Here is an 11,218-nt window from a genome sequence, read left to right on the forward strand (position 1 = left end):
TGCAGCTTTCTTGATGGGCCTGCACTGTAGCAAGCCTGCTGCAAACAATAACGTGTTATCTTTTGTCTCTGAGCAGGATAAAAGATCAGGATGCAATATAGTTAGCAATAACTCATGTTTTTTTCCCCGCCTCTCGTGTCTTTTTTTTTTTTTTTTTTTTTAAAGTTCTCTTCTACTCTGTTTTGCCATGGTCAGTTTTGAGATGACTAGTTGCTAAGTGTTGCATAGTGACTCTAAAGGGAAGGTTGAAACATTTATAAACCCATAAAAGCGTCACCCATTCCCATCAAGTGTTTTTCAAATGTCTGGAGTGAATACAAGAGCAGTAAGCAATGCTGGTTGTGAAAACAACACACATTTTTTTTAACATATTGAACCTGGCATTATTAAGTCTTTACAATCAGAAAGTCAGAAAATGATTTATTGCCAAGTAAGTAACAATTACAAGGAATTTGCCTTGGATGATGGTGCCGCATCCTTAAAAATAAACATATTAAAAGGAAATAAACAATAAATGTAAAAGAAACGATAACATGAATAAATGTGTACAATATAACGGTTTAACAGTAAGAAAAGATGTCTAAGGTTTAGTGCAGGAGGAGCAAAGATGTTGAGGGATGTAAAAGTAGTATGTGCATATAGTGTGCAATGGACAGGTTTTAGTCCAGGATGTGCGTTAATGTAACGTGTAGTGTCTAGGGTGGGGTACTGAAACTGGTGTGAGGTTTTGGTCCTGATGGACCGCAGCCTTCTGCCAGAGGGGAGGGGTTCAAACAGTTTGTGTCTGAGGTGAGAGGGATCGTCAACAACCTTTCCTGACCGCCTCAGGGTCCTGGACACACACAGGTCCTGGAAGGACGGCAGATTGCAGCCAATCACCTACTCAGCAGAGCGGCTGATACGCTGCAGTCTGCCTTTAGTGCACTTACATTTTTATAATCCTTATCCATACAAAAATGAAGACAAAAATACACTTTTACATCCTCCTAGATATAATGTTACAAAGAGATTCTTAATTGTAAAACATTAAATTAACTTCAACTGTATTTGTATCTATAATCTGGCTTTAGTTTGTGTAGCATCACAGCTGAGATGAGTTCTGAAGAACTCCTGGATCTTCCTCCACAGGTGGACTTCAGCTGCTGCATGGGACCTGGGCTCACCCCCCCACAGGACTGTCGTGCCACCAAACGCATGAAAACTGGAGGGGCAGTAGGGTCCGTATGGCGGCTCTAGGTAATGTCCTGCTCCAGGGTAAGACACACTCTCAAAGTTGTCCTTCCCATGATGCTGTAGTCTCTCCACCATCCGGTCCATGTAAGCCTTGCTGTCCCAGTTGAGGTCGTCCTCTGAAGCCACAAAGAGGAAACGTCCCTTGGCTTGTTCAATGGGGACCAGGGTGGCCTTGTTCTCCTCTGCCAGCGAATTATGCATAACATTCTTGCCCATAAAGGCCCCTGACTCAGTGGGAACCATCTTACTGATGTCCAACATTAACGGAGGGAGGATTTGGCTCTTCTTATGGTAGAGGGGTAAAACTGTATTGGAACAGCAGCCGTTGATGCACACTGTGGCCTCAACACCTGGCAGGTAAGAGGCTATTGATAGTGCAACATCTCCAGTTTTGGAAAATGATAATACACCAACTCCTTTACTGCCCACCTGTGGAAAAAAGTGAATATTACAAGTTGCAAAGTGTACTTTTATACTAGATAAGTGTGATGTCATGCAGATGGACTTTCACATGATATACATGATACACATGAACTGCACTTCATCTGAGACTTCTATGGATCGACATCTTTGCCTAAAATAGGGCGACTGGGGCCCTTTCGCTCAGCCAGGCTTTAGAGAGTAGCTCAACAGAGATGGTGCGTTCCATTTAAACTGGGAAGTCTGAATTTCCAAGTTCCAAGTCGGAAATACAAGAGTCTATGCACCAATCCGATACCACAAGATTTTGCCTTAAAAAAAAAAAAATTACTTTAAAGTAGTGTATTTAAGTTCTTTTTCCGTTATGACTTAACAAAAGCCGAAAAAGTTCTATGGAATGTATTCTCTGTATGTATTGGTTCATGTTTTACACCTGAGCTGAACAGCTGTTACAAAATAATATTAATATCACATATACGCATTGGTATCGGATTAGTACTCGGTATCAGCCGATTTGCAAGTTCAGGTATCAGAATTGGTATTGTGTGAGAAAAAAATGGTATTGGAACATCTGTACAGCCAAACAATGATACGTGTCCCCAAAACTTAAGAATTCTTCGAAATTTAGAGAACTCACCTTATCTTGTTTTTTTAAAAGCTGTATTGCTTCCTCAAAATAATCCAGATGGACCCCTTTAATCTTCTTGGGCATGTCATCATAACCATATGCCACTACAGTCAGGACCACAAATCCTCTACTGGCAAGCAGAGAAGCCCTTTTCTCTGACAAACCTCCTCCTAAAATGTACAAATCCAACACGGCAGGGAATGGACCTCTTCCTGGATCAGAAGACACATACGGGTGCAAAATGATCAACATATTACATACAGTAATGCATGTTTATTTTAATGAGTTGACTGGTTAGGAGGAATACTACTCAGTCTGTAAAAACAACTGTATAAAGTCTTCTGTGGCTCTGGAGGGCACTTTCTAAAGTTGGAGGAGAGAACCCTCATGGTGTCATCGTAGCTTGGGTTTAGACACTTTTTTAGCTTAGACCATTTTTTGCAACTTTAAAGCCTATATTACAATCTTGGGGTGTGGAGTGTGACAGACAAAGACACAAAAGACACTATTGAGGTGCATTACAGAAAATTCTAGGGTCGAGCTATTTTTGAAGTTGACTCAAACTTAAAAGGTGCTCTAAGTGATGTGATGCATTTTTTAGGCTACAACATTTTTCGTCACATACAGCAAACATCTCCTCACTATCCGCTAGCTGGCTGTCCCCTGAACACACTGTAAAAAACGCGGTCTCTAAAGAAAAACAAACTATGCCAACCAGCCCCACGAACCATAACAAACAGTGTTCCAGCCAATAACCGACAAGAAGGAGCTGGTTGAGCCATCACTGCAGCAGCGTTAGCACGTAGGCTACTTCCACAACGCGTATTCATGACTCAACCAGTTCCTTCTTGTCGGTTATTGGCTGGAACACTGTTTGTTATGGTTCGTTGTGCAGGTTTGCGCGGTTTGTTTTTGTTGCCATTTGTGGAGCCTGGGCTGTCTACAGAGACCGCGTTTTCTTACGTGTTCATGGGACAGGCAGCTAGCGGATAGGGAGGAGATGTTTGCTGTATGTGGCAAAAAATGTTGTAGCCTAAAAAACGCGTCGCATCACTTAGAGCACCTTTAAGATAAGATGAGATAAAATAACCGTTATTGTCCCGTAAGGAAATTTGTCTCGGGCAAGAAGCGCTGGCAACAGCTGCATACAAACACATGCATTAATTATTAATTAGCTTTTACACAGCGGCCATTGTTAATGACTAATCGTGTTCCACTATGAACGTGCACACACGTATTGTTTGTATCACAAACACGGTCGGTCAGTGAAGGCGAAGTCGCAGCGGTAGCGGTCGTTGCCGGTAACGTACTCGTATGACAGAGTGCACGGCCCAAAGTTTTGTGACTAGCATCTAATGACTAGCAAGCACTTTCTTACCGCTGCTGCCGTACAGCATCTTCCTTGAACATACACTGCAGAATCAAGCACCCGGCTCCCTCAATTTGAGACACCAAGTGCTAATAACGGCTTCCCGTCTCCACCCTTTTCCTCTTGTCCTCTATTCATGCCCAGCGCCATTTTTTTAACTCCTTTCTCAACTAGAGCTGTATCTACATGCTCCAAGTTTGATAAACTTTGCCTCCATTTTATTTTAGCCGCGTTACCACAGAGACCACACCGCACTCTTGCTTTCGGCAAAGACCCGCCCTACTTTGCATTTGATTGGCTAGAACTCGTTTCATTGGTAGGTTGAAGTTCGATGATTGGCTAAATCCAGCGCATCAAAAACAAATCCCATATGGACTTTTTAATTTATTTACTTTTTCTAAAATAGTCATACGCCAGAAATCGGGCACCAGGCCCGAGTACTTTAAGCCCTGCGTTCCTCTCATATGATTGGTAGGTGAAATCAATTGACTTGAAAATAATAAACTGCATGAAAGCTCCCAATTTTATATTATTTTTTTATCACGGCCGCACGCCGAAGATCCGGCACGGTGTCGGAATACTTTAAGCCCTGTATATGACCAACATTAGCATTATGCTTTCTACTCACAAAACATAAAAAAATACAACAACAAAGAAACCAACCTGTGGGAGTGAACAGGACTCCACGGATATTCCCCTCTTTGATGGGGAGCCGGCTAACTCCGTCTCCAATCAGAAGCCTCTCATTGGTCGCCTCTGCCAGCATCCTGCCCTCCCCCTCCTCTTCCTCCTCCTCTTCCCTGTGCACAGATAACTTCACCACATGAGGGTTTAGTGAATTTTTTATCTGAAACCTTTTGTGCAAGGAGTCTGCTCTCATGGACCACAGCAGACCCATGGGTTCCACCCCGACGTAGCTCCCGCTGAGAGAGGGGTCTCTCTCCAGGTCGATCTCCCCGCTCCCATCAGCCTTGTAGGTGGCTGAGGAGCTGAACACCAGTCCCTTGTCGTCAGTGCATCTGGCTCTCATGGTGACCACCTGTCTCGCCCTCAGCCCGGCCACCTTTACCTGAACCGGCTCATCAAACATGCATCTGGCTCTCGGCAGCAGCCTCAGTCGGACTTGGGAGGACATCTCTTCTGAAACTACTGTTCTTTTCTTTCACAAGGTTGCACTGTGATTGTAAGAGAATAAATTGAACAGTCATATTATTTCTAAGGGATGTCCTGATTGGATTAGAGCCAATATGGGCACCTTACTCATCATTTACATCAGTAAATTCTACACCATTCTAAGTAGAAGTTGATTTTATATCAAAGTTTTACAAAAATGCTAGCTTTGTTGATTTTTTTTTAAACAAAAAGATGCTGTGCAGCTCTTTTATCTATACAAATACAAGTATCAGATTGGGACTTGGTATCAGCAGGGGACCCGGGGCTAAAAAAGCTGATCGGGACATCCCTATTTCAGAAGACTTTGACATAGCAGAAACGTTATTAATGTTTGTGCTTAACCTGATTTATCTAAAATAGTGTCTCCTATTTTCTTTTTCTCCATAACCCCAGGACTACCACAGATCTACCTCTTCTAAACCAATTTAAGAAATAAAATAACATGACTAGACTAAATTGCTGGCTAAATGTTGTTGTACATTTGTGTAACATAAATACTGTTCATATGCTGTCCAGTAAATAACTTGACTAACATATACTAACAGTGTAGGAAATTAAAAAAAAAAATTTGGTGGCCAACTTTTGCCTTAATGCTTGGGGCATTTACTAAATTTTCGGGCACTATTAAAAAATAGTAATTAGTGCATACAGTTGCTGTTTTGTAATGTGTGCTGAGCCCAGATTAAAATGCACTCAGTAATCACTACCTCGTGCCAACATGAGTAATTAAAAAGCAATATATTTCTAAACTTAAAAAGTAAGGACATTTGTGTTTGGTAGATTATTTCTCTGTGGTAACAATGCTTTTTGGCAATAAATCTTATACCATTGGAAAGCCTGTTTAGTTCCCTTTTAAATGGTGCCTCATTTGTAAGGAACATGCATTTGTGGGTTGCAGCGCTGAGTATGTGGGTTGCGCCCATGAAAAATTTGCCAAATCTTCTCTGCCAATGCCAAACAGCTTATTCTGCCATTGACTCATTTTGTGTTTGGTAGATTGGATGATTCTGCCTATGGCAGTTGGATCATAAGGTCAAAGTGTGGAGAAGACGCGGAGAACGCTATGCTGATTGCTGCACCGTAGAGTAACACCTTTTGGTGGAGGCAATGTGATAGTGTGGGGTGGCATCTCCCTCACTGGAAAAACGAGGCTTGTTATCATTGGAGGCAATCGCAATGCAGAGAGATATAGAGATGAGATTCTGCAACCAGTGGCAATCCCATATCTCCATAGTCTGGGACCGAACTCTATCCTCCAAAATGACAACGGGTTTATCAGAGACTACCTCCAGAATGTGGGAGTGGAGAGGATGGAATGGCCTGCCAGCAGTCCTGACCTCAACCCCATTGAACACTTGTGGGATCAGCTTGGGCGTGCTGTTCGTGCCAGAGTGACCAACACAACCACGTTGGCTGACTTGCTACAAATGCTGGTTGAAGAATGGGATGCCATCCCACAGCAGTGTGTGACCAGGCTGGTGATCAGCATGAGGAGGAGGTGCCAGGCTGTTGTGGCTGTGTATGGTTCTTCCACATGCTACTGAGGCTCCTGTTTGTGAAATGAATAAATTGTTAAATTGCCAATGTCTTGTTTCTTCAAACTTCAATCATCCAATCCACCAAACACCAAACAAGTCAATGGCATAATAAGCTGTTTGGCATTGGCAGAGAACATTTGGCGCATGCCCACATACTCAGCGCTTCTGCTCATCCCACAAATGCATGTTCCTTACAAATACCATTTGAATGTGAACTAAACAGGCTTTCCAACGGTATAAGATTTATTGCCAAAAAGCATTGTTACCACAGAGAAATAATCTACCAAACACAAATTTCCTTACTTTTTGTGCTAAGTTTATTTACAGGTGAAACTCGGAAAATTAGAATAACATGCAAAAGTTCATTTATTTCAGTAATTCAACTTAAAAGGTGAAACTAATATATTATTATAGACTCATTACATGCAAAGCGAGATATTTCAAGCCTTTATTTGTTATAATTTTGATGATTAAGGCTTACAGTTTATGAAAACCCCAAATTCAAAATCTCAGAAAATTTGAATATTACATGAAATCATTAAAAAAATGATTTTAAATACAGAAATGTTGGCCCTCTGAAAAATATAATCATGCATATGTACTCAGTACTTGGTTTGGGCCCCTTTTGCATGAATTACTGCCTCAATGCAGTGTGGCATGGATGCTATCAGCCTGTGGCACTGCTGAGGTGTTATGGAAGACCAGGATGCTCAGTAGTGGCCTTCAGCTCTTCTGCATTGTTCAGTCTCATGTCTCTCATCTTTCTCTTGGCAATGCCCCATAGATTCTCTATGGGGTTCAGGTCAGGCGAGTTTGCTGGCCAATCAAGCACAGTAATCCCATGGTCATTGAACCAGATTTTGGTACTTTTGGCAGTGTGGGCAGGTGCTGTGAAAATTAAGTCAGCATCTCCATAAAGCTTGTCTGCTGAAGGAAGCATGAGTGGGGGGGGGAGTTACCAAACTGTTTGGAGAGAAACACCTTGCATGCTCGCTGGACAATACTGGCGACTTTTTTACAGAAAGGAGGAGATCAGGGAAAGGGAATGCAGCTGAACGAATGCATTTTTTAAATAGCGTTAAAAAAAAATAATAACGATTGTGTGGCGTACCGCCACAAATTAGTCTATGTGTGGGAAACACTGGTTTATTGTTCAGGAGCGGCTTGACAAGCCCATGTCTAGGATCCATCTGTGTGTGGTGGCTCCTGATGCAGTAACTTCAGCCTCAGTCCACGCCTTGTGAAGCTCCCCCACACTTTTGACTGGCCTTCCTGACAATCCTCTCCAGTCAATGATGGTTTTCTGCACAACTGTCAGGTCAGCAGTCTTCCCCATGATCAGACTGATCTCATAAAGTGGCATATGTATGACACGCCAATTCGTATGCCATTTTGGTGTGTTATCAATCGCTTTTTAGCATGTTTATAAACGCCGTTCGGCTGCCATTGACCTACATTACGTGTGAATTTTTTGCCGTAGCGAGTAGTATGAAAGGACGTAAGTCCGCGGTGGGGAGTTGGATGGGGTGGTGGAACACAGGACTTTCCTTCACCCAGGAGAGCCGGGATCGCATCCCGTGTGTGATTGTGAATTCTACTGAACCAGAGACCTACTGAGAGACCATTTAAAGGCTGAGGAACCCTTTGCAGGTGTTTTGGATTAATTAGCTGATTAGAGTGTGACACTTTTTTTGACACAAGATTTTGAATTTGGTGTTTTCATAAGCTGTAAGCCATAATCATCAAAATTATAGTAAAAAAAAAAGGCTTGAAATAATATATGTAATGAGTCTATATATTAGTTTCACCTTTTAAGTTGAATTACTGAAATAAATGAACTTTTACACAATATTCTAATTATCCGAGTTTCACCTGTATATGCAGAATTGCTGTTTATGAGTTTATAGACAAAAATGGAAGATAAATGAATTAAATGAAAATTAAATTAGAGCTTAATGTAGGATTAAAATATTAGCCTAAATTGGCAAATATATATGCATATTTTTGACGTATATTTTTTTAAATCTCATTTTTACCCCCCTTAATTTCCAACACAATGGTATGAAACGGTACACACTTCCTGTCTCCGTGTAGTGAACGTCGTGTGGATGGATGAAAAGTTATATTTGAATAATTTATTAATATGTTCTTTTGCTTACTTTAGATATTTACACAGCTAAAAGACATATTTAGCATCACAGAGATTAGTTTTGTTTGGGCTTTCACGAACGCTAGCTGAAGTTAGCTTCTCTGGTTTGCCAGATCTTGCGAGAGTTTGGTCCTGAGACAGAAACAGCTCTCAAACAAAGTAAATTTTCTCCTGATGTGTCTATCTGAAAAATGCCATTTTAGTGTCAGAATGTTCTGGAGATAGGTGGCTTGTGAGAAATGGCACCAATATATACTTTGGTGACTATGGGGCGAAAGGATTGCTCATAATCTGTGTTCACGTTCACTTCTCCCATTGCAATCAATACACTGGGACCTGCCTCTAGTCTCCTAAAGAGGCGTGGTGGTGGTGGAGCCCACGTGAGACAGATACAAGAAACTACTCTGAGTTAGGGTGTCTCACATAGACAGTATATAAGAATGGACCAACAGATCCCGTTGCTCTGGACGGAGACCAGTGAAGGCTATTAGAAGCACTTTTCCGGTGAGCGCTAGCGTTACTGCGCAGCCTCCAACTGAGAGAGACAATGTAAATGTGACGTGAGCAACGTGTCTGAAAGTTTTAAGTGTTCTGGTAGATGTACCAAGAGAAATGTAGGTATATGTAAGGAGATAACATGGGCACAGGCTAATTATTGGTAACTAAAATGCTAGTTAACATTAGTAATTAAACTTAAACAGCTAATGTAAGTCGAAACTGCCTGCGAGCTTCTCCTGTACTATACGGTAATTCCTCTAATATGTGACACAATCGTTAGCCTATTTTTACAAAAACGCCTGCTACGGAGCCATAACGTGAGGTACAAGGTAATGGAGCCATTTATACATTGTCGTGTTTCTTTAGAAATAAACAATGGACGAATAGTCTTTAAACGCTTCAGATGTAAAGTTATTCGCTGTGAAGTGATGTCAAAATGAAGGACAGTCAGTGGAATGCTAACGGGAGGTGATCGCTTTGTAGCATCGAAATGGCGCCATAGGAGGTTCGAGTTCTGAAGCAAAGCTTACCCTCTTGGTGTCTCATTGTCACTACCCGATGTGAGTCGAGTGCAGATGTGAGTTGCGCATGCGTCACTTTGCGACAATGACAGAATAATGATAGGTACATTACATAGCAGTAATTTATTATTAAGCATAAGGCATCACATTTTCACGGAATGATCCCTGATGTCAGTTCTAGATTAGAGGCTGAAGTAGTCTATAAGAACCTGCTAACGAGAGACTTCTGTAATGTCAATACAATAAAAATGTACCTACATAACAAAGTTCTTTCAGTGCTGGCTACAAGTTAGCAATCAAACAACAAAGGCTGTCACTTGAATGGCGTTTTGAGCTAACGTTAGCAATCAAACAATCATAGATAGCTAAAACGTTTCATTTGCCACCACTCACATCTGCACTCGACTCACATCAGGTAGTGACACTCCTTTCTAAACCGTCTCTGATACACAGCTGTGAAAATGGAAAACAAACAGAAAGGAGTACATGAGCCACAAAACACTATTCCAGCCAATTGGTGACAGGTAGCGACAGTTGATGGTGGGGGGGGGAGGCAGCATTTTAATGTGCTGGACAGTAGTTCTTTGTAAGTGAGTCTGGGGGTGGAGCTTCTGGTGTGGGGGGGTTATTTGTTTGGCAGTTGAGTTCAAATATCAACAATCTTTGAGAATAATCACTTACTGCACCTTTAATATGTCGCCAGTGCGCAGTCGATGAACCACTGATTATCTATCTATCTATCTATCTATCTATCTATCTATCTATCTATCTATCTCACTAACTAACTAACTCCAAATCCAAAGTCTACATAAACATGTGCAACAGCTGTGTGATCTCACGTGTTATGGAAAGACATCACAGGCCAGTATTATATATATATATATATATATATATATATATATATATATATATATATATATATATATATATATATATATATATTCCCAGTTGAGGAGTTTTATTCTGGTAATACACAAACGTCTGGTCACAGAACTGTTTATACACACACACACACACAACGCTGTTGGTAGCACAGAAATTAATATGATCGACAATTGGACTGTCTTTGTCCATACAGAATTTATATAATGAACAATCTCTTAAAATAATCTGCACCGTGTTGTTATTATTATAATATCAAGTTAAACTCATGGGTTGAACCTGAAGTTACCTCGTTAACGCCAAATCTTGCTTCGTAGTACAGGCCTCAGGAAGAACGCTGTTGTTGTTCTTCTGGGTGTTTTCAGAGAATGTCTAATAAGGGGAGAACTTCCACTCTCGGGAAAATTCCGGGTTGGTACAATGGGGCTTAATAGGGAGTGAGATAGGGAGTGAACAGGCTCTCCATAGACAGGCTCTGGTGTTTCTCAAAGTCAAGGAAGGATCCTCCGAAGCCGGAATTTCGAGGATGCTACGTCATTGTCTTCTTGGCCATCCTTCTTCGAGTTTAACGGCAGCTTGCACCCTTAATGTTGCACTGCTGCCATCTGCTGGGGTTGGATAACTCCTACAGTGTCCGGTATGCCCCATTGTAGCCTACTCATCAATCTGTTCTGTGCTGTTTAGGTTGGGGACAGTTTTTGAATTTAAGCCTAAACTTTGATACCATACATTTAAATAAAGTGTCTCACACATAATAAATGTATGTAATACTGAAGATATTATCTATCCATTTTAGAAAAAAAAAGG

At 41.3% G+C, this 11,218-nt stretch overlaps 1 protein-coding gene across 1 annotated transcript; it reads right to left on the reverse strand.

Annotated features, from left to right (window-relative positions):
- Nucleotides 1-637: 637 nt before the first annotated feature.
- Nucleotides 638-10,984, reverse strand: LOC120568656 (acyl-coenzyme A thioesterase 1-like). The gene is made up of 4 exons (XM_039816310.1): nt 10,701-10,984; nt 4,314-4,825; nt 2,291-2,493; nt 638-1,662 (listed from the first exon to the last, which is right to left on the reverse strand). Exons 2-4 carry the CDS (start codon nt 4,783-4,785, stop codon nt 1,054-1,056), a joined length of 1,284 nt encoding a protein of 427 aa, XP_039672244.1. The 5' UTR covers nt 4,786-4,825; nt 10,701-10,984; the 3' UTR covers nt 638-1,053.
- Between the last annotated feature and the right edge of the window lie 234 nt (nt 10,985-11,218).

The sequence above is a fragment of the Perca fluviatilis genome, chromosome 11 (genome assembly GCF_010015445.1).
Source record: "Perca fluviatilis chromosome 11, GENO_Pfluv_1.0, whole genome shotgun sequence".
Taxonomy (NCBI): Eukaryota; Metazoa; Chordata; class Actinopteri; order Perciformes; family Percidae; genus Perca; species Perca fluviatilis.

Coding starts and splice junctions, on each gene's coding strand:
- LOC120568656 (XM_039816310.1), bottom strand. CDS start 4,785: ATGTCCTCCCAAGTCCGACTGAGGCTGCTGCCGAGAGCCAGATGCATG. Junction 2,494..4,313: donor AGTCCTGTTCACTCCCACAG/GTTGGTTTCTTT, acceptor CTTCTGATCCAG/GAAGAGGTCCATTCCCTGCC. Junction 1,663..2,290: donor TTTTAAAAAAACAAGATAAG/GTGAGTTCTCTA, acceptor TTTTTTCCACAG/GTGGGCAGTAAAGGAGTTGG.